This window comes from Mauremys mutica, chromosome 2, assembly GCF_020497125.1.
Source record: "Mauremys mutica isolate MM-2020 ecotype Southern chromosome 2, ASM2049712v1, whole genome shotgun sequence".
Classification (NCBI taxonomy): domain Eukaryota; kingdom Metazoa; phylum Chordata; order Testudines; family Geoemydidae; genus Mauremys; species Mauremys mutica.
The window spans coordinates 47,747,510-47,773,672 of record NC_059073.1 but is presented as its reverse complement, the minus strand read 5'-3'; the positions used below and the strand labels follow the sequence as shown (position 1 = coordinate 47,773,672).

Sequence of the window (26,163 nt, the reverse complement as noted above, 5' to 3'; positions counted from 1 at the left end):
ACTACGGGATTATTCCGAATTTACATAAACTGGTTTAGCAAAACAGATTGTATAAAATCGAGTGCACGCGGCCACACTAAACACATTAAATCGGTGGTGTGCGTCCACGGTCCGAGGCTAGCGTTGATTTCTGGAGCGTTGCACTGTGGGTAGCTATTCCGTAGCTATCCTCCCCCGCCCCTTGGAATTTCCGGGTCGAGATCCCAGTGCCTGATGGGGCAAAAATCATTGTCGCGGGTGGTTCTGGGTAAATGTCGTCAGTCACTCCTTCCTCTGGGAAAGCAACGGCAGACAAGCATTTTGTGCCTTTTTTCCCTGGATTGCCCTGGCAGATGCCATAGCATGGCAATCATGGAGCCTGTTTTGCCTTTTGTGACTGTCACCGTATGTGTACTAGATGCCGCTCACAGAGGCGATTCAGCAGCGCTACACAGCAGCATGCTTTTGCTTTTGCATGACAGCAGAGATGGTTACCAGCCATACTGTACCATCTACCATACCATAAATTGGTAATAAGATGATCATGGTTACCAGTCCTTTTGCACTGCACCATTTGCTGCTGTCATAAGTGCCCCTGGCTGAGATCAGCCAGGGGCGCAAAAGCCAAAATTGGGAATGACTCCCTGAGTCAATCCCTCCTTTTTGGTATCTAAAAATAGAATCAGTCCTGCCTAGAATATGGGCAAGTGTACTAGAGAACCACTGTATCATAGAACCAGAGAGCACAGCTGCTCTGTGTTAGATCCCGCAGAAATTATGAGCTGTATGCTATTCACAGGGGGTGTTCCTGCAACAACCCCACCTGTTCATTCCGTTCTTCCCCCAGTCTTCCTGGGCTACCATAGCATTGTCCCCCCACTTGTGTGATGAAGTAATAAAGAATGCAGGAATAAGACACAGTGACTTGTTAGTGAGAAATGAGTGGAAGGCAGCCTCCAGCTGCTATGATAGTCCAGACAGGACATTAAGCAGTGTGGAGGAGAGGAGCCCAGCATCCCGCTGCTAGTCCAGGGGCAATTGAATCTTTTCTTTACACATGAAGGGTGGGGGCTGATGGAGCTCAGCCCCCTGTTGCTATGATGAGGACGGTTACCAGCCATACTGCACCATCTACCAGGAAAAATTAGGGCCAGGCGCCCTTGATCGACCTCACGGATGCTAGTCGGCATGGTTACCAGTCCTTTTGCACTGCCCCATGTGCCAATAGGCTGATGATGACAATGGATATCAGTCTTATTGCACCATCAGCCACCCATGGCAGGGGGGGGAGCAAGGATGTTGGTGTTGTGTGCTGCAGCATCGTGTCTATCTGCAGCATTCAGTAAAGATAGGGTGACATGTAAAAGAGTCAAGAGAGGATTGTTTTCCCTTTCACTTCTGGGGGTGGGTGGGGAGGTGCGTAAATTGCCGAGCTATGCCCTGACCCACCGCGGACATTGTGTTTGACCCTAGAAGCATTTGGAGCTCAGCCAAGAATGCAAATGCTTTTCAGAGACTGCAGGAACTGTGGGATAGCTTGAGTCCTCCAGTTCATGAGCGTCCATTTGATTCTTTGGCTTTCCATTACGCTTGTCACGCAGCAGTGCGCTGAGTCCCTGCTATGGCGTCTGTCTGGAGATTTTTAAAAAATGATTTTGAATTTCGTCTTCTGTAACGGAGCGCTGATAGAACAGATTTGCCTGCCCTTACAGCAATCACATCCGCATGGTCCATGCTGGAGCTCTTTCTTTATTTTGATTTTTAACTGCCTCGCCACACGTGCTGATCGGAGCTCCACGCTGGGCAAACAGGAAATATTCAAAAGTTCGCGGGGCTTTTTCTGTCTACCTGGCCACTGCATCCGACTTCAGATTGCTGTCCAGAGCGGTCAGTGGTGCACTGTGGGATACCACCCGGAGGCCAATACCGTCGATCTGTGGCCACACTAACCCTAATCCGATATGGTAATACCGATACTAGCGCTACTCCTCTCGTTAGGGAGGAGTACAGAAACCGGTTTAAAGAGCCCTTTATATCGATATAAAGGGCCTCTTAGTGTGGACGGGTGTGGCGTTAAATCGGTTTTACACTCCTTAAACCGGTTTAAACACGTAGTGTAGACCAGGCTTAAGCCTCTGATTGCCAGATGCTGGCACTGGACAACAGGGGATGGATCACTTGATGATTGTCCTGTTCTGTTCATTCCCTTTGTAGCATCTGGCATTGGTTACTCTTGGAAGACAGGATACTGAGCTAGATGGACCATTGGTCTGACCCAGTATAGCCGTTCTTATGTTATAAAAAAGGTTTCTTGAACAAAGATTTAGCCAATACTTGTCTAAATGAGTTAGATATTTGTTCTCTTCAAAAGGAAGCAATATTAATAATGGGACTCAAATCTCCCCTTTGTCCTTAGGCAGATATGAAGGACAAGAGTCAATATCAAAAGGTAACATCTTCCCAAAAACACCTACACTCAGTAAGCCAAACTGGGAGAATAAACCAGCAAATACCACATCTCTGTAAATCCATTCCTACACTTCTCATGAACCAGTCAGCTCAGCTGAATCTAATCAATCTCATCTTTGAAAGAGATTGACAGCTTCCTTGTGTGGGAAACACTTAATTGTAACTAAATTGTGACAGGAGAAACCATCAATAACTTCTGGCACGTGGCGCAAGCCTTAAATCCGTGGGCCTGTGGAATGCCCCGCAGCCCGGGGCGGGTGCCGGAGTCCTCCAAGCACCTAACCTATTTTAAGAGTTCAGCAACAATGAAACGCTAACTAACTGATAACTGACTGATAACAGCTATGCAACACTCAGGGTACGTCTACACTACGGGATTATTCCGAATTTACATAAACCGGTTTAGTAAAACAGGTTGTATAAAATCGAGTGCGCGCGGCCACACTAAACACATTAAATTGGTGGTGTGCGTCCATGGTCCGAGGCTAGCGTCGATTTCTGGAGCGTTGCACTGTGGGTAGCTATTCCATAGCTATCCCATAGTTCCCGCAGTCTCCCCTGCCCCTTGGATTTCTGGGTTGAGATCCCACTGCCTGATGGGGCAAAAATCATTGTCGCGGGTGGTTCTGGGTAAATGTCGTCAGTCATTTCTTCCTCCAGGGAAGCAACGGCAGACAATCATTTCGCGCCCTTTTTCCCTGGATTGCCCTGGCAGACACCATATCATGGCAACCATGGAGCCTGTTTTGCCTCTTGTCACTGTCACCATATGTGTACTAGATGCCGCTGACAGAGGCGATTCAGCAGCGCTACACAGCAGCATTCATTTGCTTTTGCATGATAGCAGAGATGGTTATCAGCCGTACTGTACCATTTACCATGCCATTGTAAATTGGCAATGAGATGACGGTTACCAGTCCTTTTGTGCTGCACCATCTGCTGCTGTCATAGGTGCCCCTGGCTGAGATCGGCCGGGGGCGCAAAAGACAAAAATGGGAATGACTCCCCGAGTCAATCCCTCCTTTACGGTATCTAAAAATAGAATCAGTCCTGCCTAGAATATGGGGCAAGTGTACTAGAGAACCAGTGTATCAGAGAACCAGAGAGCACAACCGCTCCATGTCAGATCCCGCAGAAATGATGAGCTGTATGCCATTCACAGGGGATGCCCCTGCAAGAACCCCACCTGTTGATTCCCTCCTCCCCCAGCCTTCCTGGGCTACTGTTGCAGTGTCCCCCCATTTGTGTGATGAAGTAATAAAGAATGCAGGAATAAGAAACAGTGACTTGTTAGTGAGATATGAGGGAAGGCAGCCTCCAGCTGCTATGATAGTCCAGACAGGACATTAAGCAGTGTGGGGGAGAGGAGCCCAGCATCCCGCTGCTATGATAGTCCAGGCAGAACAGAATCTTTTCTTTACACATGAAGGGCGGGGGCTGATGGAGCTCAGCCCCCTGTTGCTATGATGAAGATGGTTACCAGTCGTACTGCACCATCTACCAGGAATGATCAGGAGTTTTTTACCCAGGCGCCCCCGGCCGACCTCACCGGAGGCCAGCCAGGAGCACTCACGGGCTGATGATGAGGACAGATACCAGTCCTTTTGTACTGCACCATCTGCCACAAGGTTGATGACGATGGATATCAGCCATATTGTACCATCAGCCACCCATGGCGGGGGGCGAGGATGCTGCCGTTGACTGCTGCAGCATCGCGTCTATCAGCAGCATTCAGTAAACATAGGGTGACATTTAAAAGAGTCAAGAGAGGATTTTTTTCCCTTTTACTTCTGGGGGTGGGTATGGGGGGTAAATTGACGAGCTATGCCCTGAACCACCACGGACAATGTGTTTGACACTACAGGCATTGGGAGCTCAGCCAAGAATGCAAATGCTTTTCGGAGACTGCAGGAACTGTGGGATAGCTCGAGTCCTCAGTCCCCCCTCCCTCCCTCCACGAGCGTCCATTTGATTCTTTGGCTTTCTGTTATGTTTGTCACGCAGCAGCGTGCTGAGTCCCTGCTGTGGCCTCTGTCTGGAGATTTTTTTAAAATGCTTTGGAATTTCGTCTTCTGTAACGGAGCTCTGATAGAACAGATTTGCCTGCCCATACAGCGATCACATCCATACGGTCCACACTGGAGCTCTTTTTGGATTTTGATTTCGGACTGCATCGCCACCCGTGCTGATCGGAGCTCCACGCTGGGCAAACAGGAAATGATATTCAAAAGTTCGCGGGGCTTTTCCTGTCTACCTGGCCACTGCATCCGAGTTCTGATCTGATTGCTGTCCAGAGCGGTCAGTGGTGCACTGTGGGATACCGCCCGGAGGCCAATACCGTCGATTTGAGGCCACACTAACCCTAATCTGATATGGCAATACCGATATTAGCGCTACTCCTCTCATTGGGGAAGAGTACAGAAACCGGTTTAAAGAGCCCTTTATATCGATATAAAGGGCCTCTTAGTGGGGACAGGTGTGGCATTAAATCGGTTTAACGCTCCTAAAACCGGTTTAAACGCGTAGTGTAGACCAGGCCTAAGGATAAGGGAATTGCTTCTCTTATGAGAGCAAGAGGTTGTTCCAACACCATGGACGGTAAGAAGGAACTGGAGGGGGTCGGGCCAACGGGGGTATATATGGCCCAACGAGAGCCGCTAAGGGAAAAAGTTTTCGACGCTTGTGCACGTAACGCACATACACCTAATGTGGAATGGACGTGAACAAGCATTCAAAGAAGAATTCACAGATGCTATGGCTAAGGAGGAAACAAAAGTCTCTTCACCTTGATCACCCCAGAAACATCTAACAGTTCTCTGTGATGCAACTGATCAGACTTCAGTTAAGCCTTCCATCACTGTTGCTGGAAATTGTATACCATGGTGACTTCTGAGGATGGTGGAGGAGGGAGCAATATTTCAGATGTCCTGGTGTTTCTGGTTGTAAAACACATACACATACACCCTTATAAATTTGTACTAGACCACTAAGAAGATATCCCAGTGATTGTGAAGCAATATCCCCCCAAAATTCTGGTATTTTATTGGGGGTCTCAGTCTCTCAGCACAGAATTCCAGATCCAACATGCCAGACCAGATCTACTACCCTCACAGGAGCAAGGAAAGGCCCTGATTTCAGTGAGGAGATGATCTGTGACAACAGGTTATTTCTTAATATCCTATAGTTCCAGTCCCATCATGCAGGTCAAAAACATAAGTATGCCCATTGATAAGAACTAAGACAGAGACCATCTGGCACTTCCCATGGTCATCATGGAGGCCATGCACTCCAAAAAAACCACTTGGACATGCTTTAGTACAAGAGGACCTCAGCACCATTCCAGGATATGCAACACTGACCACACTAAGCAGTTCGGTTTGGGTAAATCAGTGCAAAGCACACACACAGTACACCTGCCAACCATTTTTGTGCCTGCACATTGTGGTACCTATCTCACAATTTCAGCTACAAGTCCCTGAAAAAGATGCAGAGCATGGCAGTGGGGGCATGACTGACAACATATACCCTATATTATAGGCATACAACGTATGTACATAGATATATAATGGTGGTGTTCGGGTTTGGGAGAGAAAGACATGGCGTCCTTTCAGGCAGCTAGCAGCCATGGGAGAGCCAAGAGGGAGCAATGCCTGTATCCTTCTGCCACATACCAGCTTGGTTCCACACAAGTCTTACTACTCTGCACACTGCAGCTGAACTAAAAGTTAATGTTGGGAGATAAAAGTTCACCAGGTAGATATCTAATAGAGTATCTTTGTCAATACTGAAAGCTATAAACAGGAACATCCGGTAAGAAAAATAGGGGCACACTTTTTAATTCCTTCAAAAGACCGTGAATACAGAAAGCAACTTGGCAGGCCAGAGAGGGAGAATTGTAAATATTTTACTAAAATATATGGACTGTCCCTCCTAACTAGGGATGATTTGCATATATGATAGCACTCTCAATTAAGCACCTCCTAAATCTGGTAGTGCTTCCTGCTAAAGGAACAAGAGTAAAATTTTAGAACTGATTTTCTGATATTTCAAGTGGCTCAAGACTGAAGCTGAAAAATGAGGCTTCCTTTGCATATTGCTATACCTAAATAAATTCCCAAAGAAAAGCTAAACGGTTAATAGGCTGTCAGAGGACAAACAAGCAACTTCCCGGCTGAAGTTAATTAAAACTCCAGCAAAGCCTCACATGCTTAGCATGTGACTAGAATTTTTTAAACAGTCTTCTTGGGAAGCTTTCAAATGGATTGGTTTAAGCTGCTTTACTGCACTTGTATTTATCTACAAGGAATTTCCAAAAGTTCGGAGTACAAGAAAAAGCTTCCTCAAGCTAATACACTGCCTTGTGATACAAGCAATTTTAGCCTTATCTCAAGGTACCAGGGGCTGAAGTTACACATTTGACCACTAGCAAGCCATCTGTTAATGCTTCTTTCACAGTCCAACAGAACTGCTCTTGACATTCTAGCTGTTCTTGAAAGAATGTTTCATCTGGAAGCCTCACCTAAAGAATTTTTGAAAAAATAAAATTGTGCTAAATACAAAAGTAAAGGCAAGGTTAACAGTATACCTCAAGGCAGGGCCGCCCAGAGGGGGCGGTAAGAGGGGCAATTTGCCCCAGGCCCCGAGCCCCACAGGGGCCCCCACGAGAGTTTTTCGGGGCCCCTGGAGCGGGGTCCCTCACTCGCTCCGGGGGGGCCGGAAAACTCTTGCGGGGCCGGGCGCAGGAGCTTCTTCGCTCCCGGTCTTCGCCGGCGGGGGGTTCTTCCGCTCCGGGGCAGAAGGACCCCCCGCTGGCGAATTACTGCCGAAGACGGAGCGGGACCCGCCGCCGGAGTGCAGCTCGGTCTTCGGCGGTAATTCGGCAGCGGGGGGCCCTTCTGTTCCGGGACCCGCCGCCAAAGTGCCCCGAAGACCCGCGGCGGGGGCCCCCCCGCCGCCGAATTACCGCCGAAGACCGGGCTGCACTTCGGCGGTGGGTCCCGCTTCGGCGGTAATTCGGCGGCGGGGGGTCCCCGCCGCGGGTCTTCGGGGCACTTCGGCGGCGGGTCCCAGAACGGAAGGGCCCCCCGGAATCCTCTGGGCGTCCCTGCCTCAAGGAACAATCTAGAGAGAGTTGGTTGGTTGTTTTTTATTTTTGTTTTTTAAAGACATGGCCTGCAGTCAAAAAGAACATCTGTGGGACAGCAGGAAATTGAACTCAGATCTCAGGTTAGTAACTTAAATGCTAGATGAGTGGTCACCAACCGGTCGATCGCGATTGACTGCTCAATCCTAGAGACTCTCCCAGTCAACTGCAATCTCTGGTGGTGTAGCGGGGCTGCCCCTAAGGCAGGCTCCCAGCCTACCCCTTCCCCACGCCACTCCCAAAAGCAGCCAGCATGGCACCGTGGGGGGGGCACAGGGGTCTCGGTGTGCTGCTCCTGCCTGCAAGCTCTGCCCCTGCAGCTCCCATTGACTGGGAACGGGGAACTGTGGCCAATGGGAGCTGCAGGGGCAGTGCCACAGGCGTGTTGGCCCCTTCCGGGAGCGGCATGGGGTTGCGGCAGGCAGGCAGCCTGCCTTAGCCTCGCTGCACCGCCAACCAGGAGATGCCCAAGGTAAGTGCCACCCGGCAGGAGGCCACACCACAACACCCAGCCCTGAGCCTCCTCCCAGAGCCAGCACCCCGAACTCCCTCCTGCACTCCAACCCCCTGCCCCAGCCCTGATCCCCCCTCCCAGAGCCAGAACCCCATACTCCTTCCTGCACCCCAACACACTGCCCCAGCCTGGTTTCTTCCAAATGAAAGACACTTCTGCACTTTATTTTAAAGAAACAAAAAACCCTATATAAATGTGAAAAACTAGACAATGGAATGTTAAGCTTAAAAGATCAAGTTCTCAAGAGTCAGGAAACCCCTAAAAAGAGTTAAACTTTTTCTTACATTAGCTTGACCGCATTGTGGATCCCATATATTTCAAGATACCCACTAATGACTACCTATAATTAGGTGAAAGTTATTGTTAACAAAGTGGCAGGAACAGAAGGTACTACATACTCATATGTATAATACATACTCACATTCTACACTCTAACTGTGGCAGAAATCCTAACTTTTAATGTTTCCTGACTTCAATGTTTGATTTTGCAAACTTAACACTGAAACAACCCTAGGTCTTCTGCCTTTACTTTCCATAGCTGTGGGGGTTTTTGTTTTTTTTCTCCCTGCCCAATAAAATAAGAAGCAGGGAGAAGAGATAATGCTATAAGTACCTTATGCAACATTTTAGGGGAGAAAATACAGAACATCTTTTTACCCACCTGAAACTGAAGGGTAACCAACATTCTTATTTTTAGAGTAGAATTTGAGGCTTAGAGAAGTTAAGTGACTCATCTAAGGTCACACCCAAATCTATACCAGCAATGAGAATAAAAATAAAGGTTATTTTGACTCCCAGTATACGGCCCTAGCCACTCAGTTACAATACCTCAATAAATAGAAGATTTTTTTTCCTACAGATCTTACACTTTTTAAAAAGCATTAAATATAGAAAAATTATATGAAAATACTGTCATATCCCGAATTACAGAACTATGTGAACAGTACCAAGTTCATAACACTATGTGAAAAGTTATTTAAAAATGCTGACTTTGTCCCTCGTATTTTAGGCTCTATTTGCACTGTAAGCACAACAATTTTGGAAGAAATCAGTTCCATCACCAGTTACAACACAGTTCCATACTGTTGTTTTCCTATAAATAACCAACTTTATATCCAAAAGTTATCTAGAAGAGATGATGGAAATATCAGGGATGTATTAAGAATGAATCTAGACCATCTGCCATGGTGTCAAGTATCAGAGGGGTAGCCGTGTTAGTCTGGATCTGTAAAAGCAGCAAAGAGTCTTGTGGCACCTTAGACTAACAGACGTTTGGGAGCATGAGCTTTCGTGGGTGAATACCCACTTCGTCGGAAAACCCACTTCCGACGAAGTGGGTATTCACCCACGAAAGCTCATGCTCCCAAACGTCTGTTAGTCTATAAGGTGCCACAAGACTCTTTGCTGCATCTGCCATGGGAGGCATGCCATTGGGTGGCTGGAGAACATGCAAAAGGGATGACTGAAAGATTCCCTTCATTGAATGTTATTTAGAGAGGGAAAACTTATGGGATTTAACAAAAGAGGTCATGCAAAGAGCAGCCCAGGATAGACAGAGATGGTGGAGTCTTGTTCGTGTTCTGATGTCTGATGGTGCAGGAAGGTTTGAGATTCAGTATAGACAAAATCTTAGCTATGGTTCCATTTTTAATCTGTTCTTCACCTTCAGAACAGCAGGAGTGTCAAAACTATCTTCCCTGTTTTTGCTGGAGTTCTCTATGGAGGTCCAGAAGAAGCAAATTCTCCATCCTTAAGTGAAGGGGCAAGAGTGTTGAGTATTTAATCAAAGACTTATTCTTCAGGAGTATGAAAAACGGGTTTTAAGAGGGGCGAAAACCCACCACAAAAGAATTTTAAGTAATCTGAATAAAAAGACTTCTCCCCTCTAATCATGTTTCTTCCTTGGTAACTGTGAGCTCATAATCCTATCATTTCACAAGTTATCCAGAGTGTCTTCCAGGAAGAAGAGGGTAGACAAGTACTGAATTCATAATGTAAAGAACAAGGAGAGAAAACTTAATTTCCTCACAAACATTTTTTCCCCAGAGTGGAGCTAAAAACAAAACAAAAAACAACTTTCAGACCTTTTTAAAAATAAAGGAAAAACCCATTTACACCTCTTTGCAAGGTCACTTTCAAGATCCCATTTACACTACAAAACAGTACTGTAACAGGGTCCCCTTGCACTGCTGTATTTGAAGTTCTGATGGAACCATCATTTGTGAGCTACTGCTTATATTAGCCAGAGCGAGTATATTTACCAAAGTAGTTTAAATGGAAGTGAACCATTTTGTTCTCTGCATTTATATTTTATGTTGTAAATGGTTTCTGTCACTTTACAAGGAATCATCTTGCACGCACTCATTGTCATATGAAGTGAAATCTCACCCTCCCCCTTCCACCAAAACTGACAGTTAAACTTGTGACATCAGAGGAAAAAAGCAAGGAACGTTTACAGTTACGGGCCAAAAACACCATGTTTTCCCAATATCCAAACATAAAAAGCCAGTACTATCTGTGTTGTGAAGACGCTGGGTATGAATCAAATTTAACTGCTTGATTTGCTTCTTTCGATATATCAAAGATAACTTTATTTTAGTTCGGTTATTACATGCACTCTCTTAAAAATGTAATCAAAAGTGTTTACATTCTATGAGGCACAATTTATGTATTAGAATTCATTTTTCTGGGTGCCAATCCGGTCTCCACTGGTGTATGAAAGTCATTTGTACAGTGCATAAAAGAAACACATTCAGATGTAAGTTTGTGATTATTAATTTCACCACCCTTTCTGTGTCTGCCACTAGAAGTTATGTTGTAAACCTAAGTCAGATTTTCATATTTGCTAAAGTGCTCAAGTGACTCAGTCAGTCAGTCTCGGTTACAAAATAACTCAGGCAGTTAGCAGCCTTAGTCACTTAAATTATACCCTAAAATCCCTCCTTTAGGAACTGATCTGTTCTTGTCAGAACTACAAACCCCCTCTCCCGTCCCCACCCAACCCCCCCCCCCCTTTGAGTGCATGAAAAGGTCCACCAACCAAACAATACAAAGCTACAGCTACGAAGTTTAAGATTGTGGCCCCTCAAGTCCCAAGGCGAAGGGCTTGCACTTGATGCAAAGTTATGCCACAATACTGCATGCCCTCAAACCCTTCTCTGTTATCTGTCAAGATAGTTGCAGCTTGCACATTAAATCAGTTTCAGTAAAGGTCCAGGTTTATTATTTATACTGCACCATAAGTGTGCTTGTCCCTTTAAGAACAAATCAAATAAGAGGTCCGTGCTCCAAAGAGATTATACAACATAACCTAGCAAAAAGACAACAACAAAGAAGCAGGGAGAGAGAATGAGGATTATAGCATTAACATCAGGTGGTATACTTGTTACCATCATGCTGGTTCATTTTTAAAAGATATATTTGATTCCACTGTGCTTTGGGATACATCAGGAGAGAGATAACTTGGAGATCAGCCATAAAATGCTATATGTCAGTTTTAAAATATAACTGTTAACCACGATTAATGTAGTACTCAGTTTGGGAGAGAAAGTCTGTGCGTAGTTACTGCCAATACACTAGAGCAGGGATAGCAAATGGAGGACAATTAACGCAGACTCCAGGGTTCACCTGCCTAGACCAGAGGTTCTCAAACTTCATTGCGCTATGACCCCCTTCTGACAACAAAAATTACTACCTGATCCCCAGGAGGGGGACCGAAGCCTAAGCCCACCCGAGCCCCACTGTCCTGGGTAGGGGGGCCAAAGACAAATCCCAAGCCCCACAGCCCCAGGTGGGGAGCGGGGGTCACAGCCAAAGCTCAAGAGCTTCAGCCCCAGGCAGGGGACCTGTAACCCTGAGCCCCTCCACCCAGGGCTGAAGTCCTCATGCTTCAGCCCCGGGCGGTGGGGCTTGGGCCCCAGCAAATCTAACGCCAGCCTTGGCAACCCCCTCAAAATGGGACCGTGGTGGTATTTCCCTTTCTCAGTGAAACATATACTACTCCCATTACTGGAAGTAATATAACAAGGGAAGACAGGATCCTCTGAATAACATTAGCATGGGAAATAAGTCAGCTAAATTAATATTTTCACCTCTAATTTCATGCCCTTTATTTGCAATCCTCTCGCTTCCAACATACATTCTGGGCAACAGTGGGAGCCATCATTTTTAGTGGCATTTGAAGATAATTACTACCATGCCTAATCAATTGTTGCAAAAGTTAAACTTACTTTCTAAATATATATTTTAAATATGTGGTTTGCTTCCTTAACTTTCCTTCTTAACGTTTAGTCTTAATGTAACTTCTCATTCCTTACCAAATAGTAGACAAGTTAGAAATTATTCCATAAATATTAAATGTTAAGTATCTTATTGCAATAGCTTGCTTAACATGAATTAAGCTTTGCATTTGGTAACAGGGAGAAAACAAAATACTTTCCAAATTAATAAATATTTTCCTTTCTTCTCCTATTGCTCTCAAGCTGAAGGCAAGGTGGGTTGTACATTTATGCAACATCCCAATTAACTGCATGAAATGGTAAGCTTCAAAGACATTAAATAAAAATGTAAGCTGCTGTTAGTTGTAGTAATCCATCTCTTTCTACTGTTAGCCATCTATTTCTTCCTCAGACAATGACAATCAAATTAAAGCAGTTACTAATCTAAACTGCATATGTCAAACTGTTACTAACTTGTAGGGAATAAGGAGGGAAGGGTTCACTGGCACATATTATGCTCTTTAGTCTCGGTATTCTCAGGTATAGAAAACAAATATCTGCATGTCAGCCTGTTCTCCATCAATAATATTTGACATAAGTTTAACTACTTTAAATTTGTTTCTAATGTCTCTCCAACAAACTTAGCATTTTTAGGAAACTTACATTTTTTTGCAGTGTGGGCATTTTGCCAAAGTGTTAAACCTCAGTTCCATCCACTGTAAAAGAGAAAGAAAAAAAAAGTTGAAAAAACCCTCTAGCCTGAGAAAGTGTTTATTTTACTTCATGTTAAATGTCACTGGGGATCACTGCAAAAACATTTTGCTTCTCATGCTTTAATCTGACTTGTTTCTTCTTTTATTCCATACATGGGATGCCCTTTTGCCAGGAACAATGTTGCACTCCTTGGATTGGGATTTCCATGTTAAATAATTTCCCATGACTTGCCTAACGGTTATGAGCTTGTTTGACGTAGCAAGGGTTCCATTTACAACAGCAGCAAATGCAATGCAGTATAATTAACCAGGTCATTTCTCCCAATTCTAAGACTATGAGCACCCTCTGAACCAGAACAAGTGTATTTTCTTTGGAACATCCCACTGTTCAAAATATTATTCATCTAGGTTCTAATGAAGCTTCCCCATCCCCCATTTTTCCCTTTTAACCTCTTTTCTTGATAATCAGCTTTAATATTTTTTGCGTGCAGTGATTCATTAAAGGGAAAGAAACAGAACTGATTCATTTTGAGGAGAAAGAAAATGCACAACACATTGCCTAACAGAAACCATTAAAAAAAATCAGTTTTATATTACCAAGAGAAACACAACACTACATTCAGAAAGCTCCATATAGAAAATAAAAGCAAAATCCCATTTGTGATACAGCCCTTACAAAGGGAACAATATTGACATAGTTATAGATAGTGTAGCATAAACAAGGTCTCACATATTAGATCTCAACCAGCAATAATTACAATGCCATTCTGTGTCAAAACACAATGGTTACTACTAGAATGGTTCCAGCAAGTTTAACTCAACCAGCAGAGATAGGAATTGTTTTTCTGTGACACGTTAGTGCACTGGACGAAGGGCTGATGTGTTATATCATTGTTTTGCCAGCACCATTATCAGACAAAAAAATCCCTGTTCACATTACTCGGGGAAAAGTGTAAAACGCTTGCTGGTGTGAAATGGAGATAGCAAGGAAGAATTCACAGTCCTATATATCGCCTGAACATGCAGCCTATTGTCCTACTGCTCCTCTCATACACATATCTCTACAATGGGAGCAGAACAACACTTGCCAACTATTTCCCAACATGTCTAGTAATTTGTCTACTCTGCCCCCTCGACCCTGAGAACTCAGGCAACTGTCATGCTGCAAATTCCCAGCAAGTCTATAGCATAGCTTCTGAAGACTATGGCCTTGATGCTTATCTCCATGTAAAATCAGGAGCAACTCTACTGAAGTGAGTGGTAGTATATTGGTGCAAACCTACTATAAAAAAGATCTAACCAAGGCCCTATAATTGTACTGTATGTAAATGCAAGCTACATCACAACAGCATTTAAATGTGTGCAGAATGCTTTCACATATACTTAGAAGGTCTAATGTGGAAAAAGCCTTAATAGATTCCAGGTCATCTCACTCAGGTAGATTTCTGTTAATAAGCTATGTGAGACCACTAGCACACACATCAATCATTGAAACATCGGAATTAAGAAGACCTGGAGTTCAAGTTTCTCAAGCAATATGTGTTCTTGCTTTGTCACTGGTTGTATTTTAAAATCCCTCTGGGGAAATAGGTGAGATTGGTCATCAGATTTACAATTTTCTAAGGTAACATGGGGACAGAGAGAATTCTGATAAAAATAATTGTGCCTTGGTTTCCATCAAGCTCAATGGAACCACTCACATGCTTAACCATTTGCTCTATCAGATCCAAAAATACAAAATGAAGAAAACACTGGAAAGCAATGGACAGAGGAATGACTACAGTTACAGTATATTTTATTCTTGGAGCGGTACTATCTCAGACTTACACACAGATAAGAGAATACTGCCAAACCCGATAAGAAGCTCTGTAGAACACCTTAACTCAGCAGCATTATAATATATGTGGTGTCAATTATTTTTATCTTACAGAATATAGCTGTCTAGGGTGGACCTGATTAACTTGCTCCTTGGACTGTCAGAAGTTGGCAGTGGCAAGGAAGGAGAAACAAGATTAACCTAACATCATTCAACCGCAGTCCTTACGACAGATCAAGTAATGGTACAGGGAGACCATTGATGGAATTCCATCAAGTAGTCCTCAACAGCATCTGGCAGTGGGGTAGAAATTAGAAAAAGAATGGGGCTTGGGTGAAGAGATTCTCAGGGTTCCTACAGGAGTGCAGAGGACTTAAGGCAGGGGAAGGATACAGAAGACCTGGTCATCAGTTTGGATAAAACACTTGGTGCCCCATCTGAATCTTTATCCGTGGGTGTGGGGGAAGGGTTAAAACAAACACCTGCATTTCTAATTTATTCAAATACTTCCCTCCCCATCCCCAGTTTCCTTCTGAGACCAGAAACACAAGTGCCAAATATGACACAGGAAAGGCTGTTCTTGGAGTTTTTCCAGCTAGAATCCGAAGTGGAAATGCAGATAGTCTCGTAAGGTTTCTAGCTTAATTTTACAGACTGGAAGGCCTGAGTTTTGCCACCTTTAGGGCACAATGTGAAACTTGTCCATTCACAGAAGACTTTCTTCAAGAATGACAACTATGAATGGCCAGCACAATCTTCTTCTGGAAACACACGAATGAGAACAACCCCACTTAGAAAGTGGTGAAATTAATGAAGGAATGTAACATATGGTTCTTTTGCATGAAATAATGTTTTTCTTGACTTTGTATATATTGCCTATAAGCTACAGCGATGGTGTAAAAATGGTGACTAAATTAGCTGTGTGTTAAAATTACTAAAAAAAGTTCTTGATACTTAATTTTTCATTCTCTTCCCCACATTATCCTTTTCATCTTGCATTTAGTCACTTAAGTGTCACGGACCCACCCACCAGTAAATTGGGTTACAGTTTTACAACAGATTAAAAACAAAACCCCAGTATCCTAAGCATAAGATGAGAACAACGAAGACCCACTCATTTGACAGTTCAGCTACTCCATTTCGGTTAGAAATATGAGAAGAAGATATCACCCATTTCTGAATCTCAGTTGAGACTGTGGGAAGTGGAAAACTGCAAAAAAAATCATGGTGATGTTTTCCAGTCAATGGTGCTCAGAAAATGACATCACCTACTGCAAATCTGAGTTTCTCATGAACTATTATCCATTTTTTGTTTTTAAACTTGTGAGGCAATCTTGTAAACAGTATACTGGGTACCAGGAAGGGCAAATCACCGAACTGCTCCACCTACCTCAACTCCACCCCACTCGCCCTGCAAAAAAAGTGTTTGCAGTACATTTAAAATGGAAATCAAACATGAAACAGTCATCCTGACATGAGGCAGATTCAGACTGCAAAAATCAGATCGTCTTAGCAACCAACAAATGGAGGTATGAGATTGCAGGGAAATTCTAATGTTAGTGTGAACGGGTTATCTTAACAGGTAATTAAGCCTACTGTTTTAAAACAAAGATATTGATTTAAATTACAGACTCTACCTTAAAACAAAACTGGAATGGTGTTTGTTTCAAGATTCTACTAAAACCTAAGTTTTCTCAGCCATAATTTGCCTCATGAGATTTGGTCTCCTGATGGGAAATACCATGTGTCTCATTAAAATAGAAGCTTTTGCTGAGACAATAGCCCCATTCACTGAATGGATGTACTGAAATACTGATGGGAATGTCAAAGAATTCTTATGAAAATGTATTTCAATTACAGATATTGTATTTTAAGAAAAACTTCAATGTGGAAATTAGTACAGGGGCATAGTCAACATGAAAATCACATTTGCCATGAAAACTTTTTACCTAGTGTAAAGTAACACCTAAGATAACTATAACTGAAAGAAGAAAAAGATATTTTAAGCATGTGACTTTAAGCATTTGATAAACTTTATGGAGAGTCAATTTCTCTCTTTCTGAAAGAACGCTCATAAGCATCCCTATGGAAAAGAAAATCCTTTCACATGCTTTAAATATTATGCCCTGGTTTTCTTTAATTTTATTTATTTATTTAAGCCTAATCTCTCAAAAACTCTTGTTTTTAAATTAGTCAGTTTCAAGAATATCAAGTTAACAGTTTCCCTTAACTTTACAGAACAAGCTCTGGGCCATATTTTAACGTGCTGTAAATACTGTACATACCTATGGATCAATAAACACTACTACATTAAAAAGTCATAGACTTTAAGATCAGAAGGGACCAATATGATCATCTAGTCTGATCTCCTGCATAATGCAGGCCGCAAAATCTCACCCACTCACTCCCGCAACAAATCCCTAACCTATGTCTGAGCCATTGAAGTCCTCAAATCATGGTTTAAAGACTTCAAGGTGCAGAGAATCCTCCAGGAAGAGACCCATGCCCCACGCTGCAGAAGAAGGCAAAAAAAAACCCAGGGCCTCTGACAATCTGCCCTGGAGGAAAATTCCTTCCCGACCCCAAATATGGTGATCAGCTAAACCCTGACCATGTGGGCAAGACTCACCAGCCAGACACCCAGGAAAGAATTCTCTGTAGTAACTCAGATCCCACCCCATCTAACATCCCATCGGGCATATTTACCACTAATAGTCAAAGAACAATTAATTGCCAAAATTAAGCTATCCCATCATACCATCCCCTCCATAAACTTATCAAGCTTAGCCTTGAAGCCAGATACGTCTTTTTCCCCCCACTGCTCCCCTTGGAAGGCTGTGCCAGAACTTCACTCCTCTGATGGTTAGAAACCTTCGTCTAATTTCAAGTCTAAACTTCCTGATGGACAGTTTATATCCATTTGTTCTTGTGTCCACATTGGTACTGAGCTTAAATAATTCCTCTCCCTCCCTGGTATTTATCCCTCTGATATATTTATAGAGTGCAATCATATCTCCCCTCAGCCTTCTTTTGGTTAGGCTAAACAAGCTGAGCTCTTTGAGTCTCCTTTCATAAGACAGGTTTTCCATTCCTCAGATCATCCTAGTAGCCCTTCTCTGTACCTGTTCCAGTTTGAATTCATCCTTCTTAAACATGGGAGACCAGAACTGCACACAGTATTCCAGATGGGGTCTCACCAGTGCCTTGTATAACGGTACTAACACCTTCTTATCGCTACTGGAAATACCTTGTCTGTGAAAAAAGCTAATGCGGCCTTGGGATGCATTCATCCCAAGGCCGCATTAGCTTTTTTCACAGCCATATCACATTGGCAGCTCATAGTCATCATGTGATCAACCAATACTCCAAGGTCCTCCTTTTCCTCTGTTACTTCTAACTGATGAGTCCCCAGCTTATAACAAAAATTCTTGTTATTAATCCCTAAATGCATGACCTTGCACTTTTCACTATTAAATTTCAAACTATTACTATTACTCCAGTTTACAAGGTCATCCAGATCTTCCTGTATGATATCCCAGGCCTTCTCTGCATTGGCAATACCTCACAGCTTTGTGTCATTCGCAAACATTATTAGCATATTCCCACTTTTTGTGCCAAGATCAGTAATAGAAAGATTAAATAAGATTGGTCCCAAAACCGATCCCTGAGGAACTCCACTAGTAACCTCCCTCCAGCCCGACAGTTCACCTTTCAGTATGACCCGTTGTAGTCTCCTCTTTAACCAGTTCCTTATCCACCTTTCAGGTTTCATATTGATCCCCATTTTTTCCAATTTAGCTAATAATTCCCCATGTGGAACCGTATCAACTGCCTTACTGAAATCAAGGTAAATTAGATTCATTGCATTTCCTTTATCTAAAAAAAGTCTATTACCTTCTCAAAGAAGGAGATCAGGTTGGTTTGGCACGATCCACCTTTTGTAAAACCATGTTGTATTTTGCCTCAATTACATTGACCTCAATGTCCTTAACTACTTTCTCCTTCAAAAGTTTTTCCAAGACCTTGCATACTACAGATGTCAAACTGACAGGCCTGTAGTTACCCAGGTCACTTTTTTTTCCCCTTTCTTAAAAATAGGAACTATGTTAGCAATTCTCCAGTCATACGGTACAACCCCTCAGTTTACAGATTCATTAAAAATTCTTGCTAATGCGCTTGCAATGTCATATGCCAGATCCTTTAATATTCTTGGATGGAAATTATCTGGGCCCCCCGATTTAGCCCCATTAAGCTGTTCGAGTTTGGCTTCTACCTCGGATGTGGTAATATCTACCTCCATATCCTCATTCCCATTTGCCATCCTGCCATTATTCCTAAACTCCTCATTAGCCTCATTAAAGACCGAGGCAAAGTATTTGTTTAGATATTGGGCCATGCCTAGATTATGCTTAACCTCCACTCCATCCTCAATGTTTGGCGGTTCCACTTCTTCTTTGTTTTCTTCTTATTTATATGGCTATAGAACCTTTTACTATTGGTTTTAATTCCCTTTGCAAGGTCCAACTCTACATGGCTTTTGGCCTTTCTCACTTTATCCCCACATGTTCTGACCTCAATAAGGTAGCTTTCCTTGCTGATCCCTGCCATCTTCCACTCCTTGTAGGCTTTCTGCTTTTTCTTAATCACCTCTCTGAGATGCTTGCTCATCCAGCTTGGTCTACAACTCCTGCCTATGAATTTTTTCCCCTTTCTTGGGATGCAGGCTTCTGATAGTTTTCTGCAACTTTGACTTGAAGTAATTCCAGGCCTCCTCTGCCTTTAGATGCACAAGTTCTTCAGTCCAATCCATTTCCCTAACTAATTTCCTTAATTTTTTAAAGTTAGCCCTTTTGAAATAAAAAACCCTAGTCGCAGATTTATTTTTGTTTATCCTTCCATCTAGTTTGAACTGAATTAGCTCATGGTCGCTCAAACCAAGGTTGTCCCCTACAACTATTTCTTCTATGAGGTCTTCACTACTCACCAAAACCAAATCCACAATGGCATCCCCTCTTGTTGGTTCAGCAACTACTTGGTGAAGGAATCCATGAGCTATCGCCTCCAGAAAAATCTGAGCCCTATTATTATTACTAGCACTTGTCCTCCAGTCTATATCTGAGAAGTTAAAGTCTCCCATGATCACACAATTCCCATTGGTATTTACTTCATTAAAAACATTAAAGAGATCTCTATCTATATCCAATCAGATCCCGGTGCTCTATAGCACACCCCAAGCACTATCCCAGGGGAGGCTCTAGTAGCTCTTCCCCAATGTGATTTTTACCCAGACAGACTCTGTCTTATCCATTCCATCACTTCTTATTCCTTTACAGTCTACCTCATCATTGATATACAATGCTACTCCACCACCTTTGCCTTTATTTCTGTCTTTCCTAAACAGCACATACCCTTCAATACCTGTACTCCAGTCATGACTACTATTCCACCATGTTTCTGTTATCCCTATAATATCTGCTTTCACTTCCTGCACCAGTAACTCTAGTTCCTCCATTTTGTTACCTAGGCTCCTCGCATTGGTGTACAAACATCTCAATTTTTGCTGTTTGGCTTCTCTCACATTCTTTACCCGATTAGGCACAGACATTCTACCACCAGTACTGCCTATTAGACTGGTATCTACACTACCCTTCCTCTTTATGTCCATTCTCCTATCCACAGCTGTATCCTTTCTTACTTGGTTTTCTTCTCTCTCAATGTTAAAATCCAGTGTGGAGATTACCTGGACATCTCCCAACCATCTCCCCCAAATTCCTAGTTTAAAGCTCTCTTACTCAGTTGTGCCAGCCTCCATCCTAGAAGTCTATGTCCCTCCCTACTCAGGTGAAGTCCATCCCGAGAGAACAGTCCTCTGTTCATGGATGCCAGTGGCCATACATCCCAAAGCCCTTCTTAAAGCACCACTGCCTGAGCCATCTGTTGATCATCATAATCTTGTCACACCTTTGTTGCCCTTCTCTAGGAGGAGGCAGAATCTCACTGAAGATCACCTGAGCCTTGATTTTCTTGAGCATCTTCCCCAGCCTGGCACAGTCTCCCTTGATACATTCCAGCAAGCATCTAGCCGTATCATTTGTTCCCACATTAAGGTCAATCAGTGGATTCTTTCCCACTCCCGTTAGGATCCTATTCAGCCTCAGGTCCACATCCTGTATCTTAGCACCTGGCAGACAGCACACCCTTCTGTTCTCTGGATCAGCTCTGGTTACAGGCCTGTCTATTCTTCTCAGTAAGGAGTCTCCAATCATGTAGACCTGCCTTTTCCTGGTGATGGTGCGATTCTCCGGTCTATCCCCTGTTCCCTCTGGCTGCAAGTTCTCTTGATTCCTATTCTCTCTTGTAATCCTCTGCAACCCAACCTCATGGGGCTCATATTTGGTGTTATCTCCATTGACTCTTCCCCTCTTTCTATAGGACTGGCTGTTCTTCTCTTCTTCCTTGCCCCCTCACCTTCAGCGACCACCTGCTGTGCCCCTTCTTCATTTTCCAACTCCGCAAACCTGTTCCTGAGCTCTATTTCTCCTTCACTAGCCTGTCTTTTCTTCTGCCTAATTCTCTTAGTCACATGCCTCCAGTGTTCATTTTCCTCACCCAGAAATCTCCCCTCAGAGTTCTTTGGTCCTGCTTCCATCTGCAAGTCTGAGCTTTTCCCTTCAGCCTCCTCATGTCTTTGCTCCATCATCTGCTCGAACCCCTTTCTAAGCTCAACCAGAATTTCCACCTGTATCTCCAATCCTCGGATCTTTTCTTCCATTAGCTCTATCAGGTGACACTTCATGCAGAGAAAACTCTTTTCAGGTATCCCCTCCAGGATCATGTACACGCCACAGCTTCCACATCCAGTCATCTTCACTGAGTCTTCCACTGCTTGGGTAACTACCACTGCTGCCTCTGTATCTGTCATAGCCTTCCCACCTTGGTCCGGGAAACACAAACCAAACCACCATCCACAGCAAAACAAACCCCCAGCGAGCACCACAACACTGCCAGAACACCACACACTCCCTTCACTAGCCTGTCTGTTCCTCTGCCTGGTTCTCCTAGTCTTCCCCCCCAAACTCCTCCAACAGAACTCCCACTCAAACTCCTCTGTTTACAGCTCTGTTTGCTGGCTGCTGTAGCTCTCTGTGCCACTGCTTGACTGGCTGGCTGGCTACCTAAAACACTTCAAATGATACTTTTTCAGGCAGCACAGTAGGAGGAGATCAGAGATTTCTAACTTTGACTCCTACTTCCCAGACCTAAGCACTAGCACACAAAAGGCTCTTGCAATTTCTGGTGTATAGGTCTACCATGTTGTCTAAAAGAAAGTCTAGTGGACACAATGGCAGCAACTGCTGGAACCTTAACTACACCACTGTAGACATGTATTGGTGGAAATACACCAGTTGTAGTGGAAATTTCTGACTAATAAGATCTACTGTAGGCAGGACCGCCCAGAGGATTCCGGGGGCCCGGGGTCTTCGGCGGCCCTTCCGTTCCGGGACCCGCCGCCGAAGTGCCCCAAAGACCCGCGGCGGGGACCCCCCGCCGCCGAATTACCGCCGAAGTGGGACCCGCCGCCGAAGTGCAGCCCGGTCTTTGGCGGTAATTCGGCGGCGGGGGGGGCCCCGCCGCGGGTCTTCGGGGCACTTCGGCGGCGGGTCCCGGAATGGAAGGGCCCCCCGCCGCTGAATTACCGCCGAAGACCGAGCTGCACTCCGGCGGCGGGTCCCGCTCCGTCTTCGGCAATAATTCGCCAGCGGGGGGTCCTTCCGCCCCGGAGCGGAAGAACCCCACGCCGGCGAAGACCGGGAGCGAAGAAGCTCCTGCACCCGGCCCCGCAAGAGTTTTCCGGCCCCCCCCGGAGCGAGTGAGGGACCCCGCTCCAGGGGCCCCGAAAAACTCTCGTGGGGGCCCCTGTGGGGCTCGGGGCCTGGGGCAAATTGCCCCTCTTGCCCCCCCCTCTGGGCGGCCCTGACTGTAGGTACTATCCAAGACACTGGACCTGAAGAGGCATTTGCTGGGTCTCCAGAGGTAAGTAGAGGGCTTTGGGACTATTTACACATACAGAGGACCCACCTACAAGATGGCTGTCTGATTCCATCTGTGCCAGTGTAACCCATGTGCCCAACAGAGAGATATGTCTCTAAGAGATTTGTAGAGAACAGGGGGGTGGGTAGGAATGAATTGTGTCAGGGTCATTGTTGCTAGGCAGATGCACCATTAGCACTCCACACTCAGAGGTTTCTAGAATTGGGTGTTGTAGTTTTGGCTATGCTCCAATAGGTTCCCTGTAGCAGGACTCTACTTACCCCATGGAGTCTGTCAGGGCAGCTGCTTTACAAAAGGCATGTGTCCTGTGTAGGCTGGGAGAAACTGAGCCACATGAGCAGAAAGCAGGCCAGTTTTCTCTAACTCTGAAGCACTTTGCAGCAGATTAGTGATATTGTTAACCCTCCAACAGGGAAGCCCTGGCAATGTTAATTATAGAAGGGGGAAATTGGGAGGGAAACTAATTTATTTTATTTTAATAGTAAACGTCAAATGCTATATGATTTTAGCCAAACTGTTCTAAATTGTCTCAACTAGTATGATTCACCAACTCTTCTCTTATTAAAAACAACAAGGAGTCCTTGTGGCACCTTAGAGACTAACAAATTTATTTGAGCATAAGCTTTCATGGGCTAAAACCCACTTCATCAGATGCATGGAGTGAAAAATACAGTAAGTAGTATATATATCACATCACATGGAAAGATGGGAGTTGCCTTACCAAGTGGGGGGTCAGTGCTAATGAGGCCAATTTAATTAAGGTGGAAGTGGCCCATTTCCAACACTTGACAAGAAGGGGTAAATATCAAGAGAGAAAAAATTATGTAAAATTATTATATATGCCATCATGTGTCAGCAATGCCCTTCTGCCATGTACACTGGCCAAACTGGACAGTCTCTATGCAAAAGAATAAATGGACACAAATCAAAAATTGTGACATTCAAAAAAACAGTAGGAGAGCACTTCAATCTCCCTGGATACTCAATAAAAGACTTAAAAGTGGGAATTCTTCAACAAAAAACTTCAAAAACAAAAACGAGAAACCGCAGAACTGGAATTAATTTGCAAACTGGAGACCGTCAAATTAGGCCTGAATAAAGACTGGGAGTGGATGGGTCATTACAAAAAGTAAATTTTCCCTCTGCTGATACTCACACCTTCTTGTGAACTGTTGGAAATGGGCGACGTCCACCTTGATGGCAATTAAATTATGGCAATATTAAAAATGGAGAACCAGCCATTTTTTGCATTTACAGTTTTCTAGTATCCCTTGTAGGGAACACACAAGCTGAACCAGGCTTAAAATGGAAGCAGCAAAGAGTCCTGTGGCACCTTATAGACTAACAGACGTTTTGCAGCATGGGTGAAGAAGTGGGTATTCACCCACGAAAGCTCATGCTGCAAAACGTCTGTTAGTCTATAAGGTGCCACAGGACTCTTTGCTGCTTCTACAGAACCAGACTAACACGGCTACCCCTCTGATACCAGGCTTAAAATGTTACTTGGAGTGTGATTCCCTAAAGCAGCCATCAAATTTGCATTCATGAATAAGATACTAATTTATAAAACTGAGTTTTTTGAAGGTAGGTATGTGCAAAGTAGTTTTTGTAGTCTTGTTCATACAAAGAATCATAGAACACTTCATAGCAGAGAAGAATCTAAGTACATTATGTAGCTTACAAATATGCACTACTCCTACAGATAGAGTGGACAAAAAATTAAAATCTCAGTGTTTGCAAAAACACCTGAACAAGGGGTCTGGCAGGTTATCCAGTAGAATTTGATTGCATAGGACACTGTTTCTAGTAAAACAATGCAGTATAAGGGTCTGTCTGCACTACAATATTATTGTGTCAAGAGAATGCATTAAAACATAACAATACCATGACTATTTAATAATTGCTTAGTTTTGCCTATGTAGATGGAGCCAAACAGCATTATAACAATGTCACAGAATCAAGTTACAATCATTTACCAGACTGCACTCTTTTATATCATGCCAGAGCTCTAAAAGGATTCCATAATATAGTCCCAAACTGAATTTAAACTATCTACATAGGCAAAAATCAACCCATGTTATAAGGTGATAAAATGTGTACTGTAGATGGGCCCTTAGAAGAATTTGATCTTGAAGGTTGAAGATTTTTTTAAAAGTGATATCCTATTATTTAAGAAATATTGTGTTTCTGTAAATATAAGGAAGCAGTCGGAGTTAAGGTTTTGCGTACAAGCTGAAATGTACTGATTTCTGAATGTTTAACCATGAAACCTTAACATTGGATTTTTTTGGGGGGGGAGGGGAGGCGTAGGTTGCACTAGGTATGATTTTTATTTATTCATAAGAAAAAATGGAAAAAAAGAACAGTCAATAGAAGGAATTTCTGTCTCCAAGACTTCACAACTTTAGCATTGCAAAAAAGCCTTGCAAATATCATGTGTAAATCCATGACCCAGATCCCTAACTAGTGCCCCTTAGAACCTACAGCATACTGGCACACCTCACAAACTCACATTTAAACTACAACAGTATTTAGGGTGGTTAGTGTGCTCTTTAATTGATCTGTAAATGTACCCCACAAAAAAAAACCACGTCCTGTTGCAAAACTGCCACAAGGGAGCCCCTCTCTTGCACCCATTGCAAGGCAAGCTGAAGCCCTTCCTCAGCCCCTTTACATTTAGCTACAGATATAAAGAAGTCTATCTGTAGCCCTTGCACACCTTACAAGGTTGGATAGAGCCCTTGCTTTAGCAAGGTGACATTGGTCAGTTGATTATGAAAACAGTTTAGCTTCAAGGACCTGCACTGGCCATTTTTCATAGGGACATAACTAATGCACTTTGCAACAAATGTCTACTATGCATGTTCACAACATGATTTTCAAACACTAATATGTTAGTGAAATCAAAGCTAATTTCCTCCAGCATAAGGCTGTGCATTACATCTCTATAAGGACTATTTTTATAGTCAATTTCAACATTGAAACCTCAAGCATTATGACAACAGGGCTGGTCAACAAACGGTTGCAAAAATGTTTTTACAGTAGGGAAAAACAATACTTTTCCCAATCCTCCTATTCTAAAACAACTGACCTTTTTGCTCAAACTTTCAAATGAATATTTACCTTTGGCCTCAAACTAAAGCTTCAATCCTACACAAATTTACACATGAGCGTAGCTTCAAAAGGACTACCCACTTGATAAAAGTTATGAATGTGCATAAGTCTTTGCAAAACTCGAGTCCAAGCATGGAGAATTTTAT

At 43.6% G+C, this 26,163-nt stretch overlaps 1 protein-coding gene across 2 annotated transcripts in view; it reads right to left on the bottom strand.

The window, feature by feature from the left end:
* The window catches only part of PIP4P2 (phosphatidylinositol-4,5-bisphosphate 4-phosphatase 2), a 59,600-nt gene that overhangs the window by 11,713 nt on the left and 21,724 nt on the right, over positions 1-26,163 (bottom strand). For both annotated transcript variants that reach the window (XM_045006191.1, XM_045006190.1), the window contains exon 5: positions 12,986-13,038. In XM_045006191.1, the coding sequence (XP_044862126.1) occupies positions 12,986-13,038 (53 nt within the window). The remainder of the gene's footprint in view (positions 1-12,985; positions 13,039-26,163) is intronic.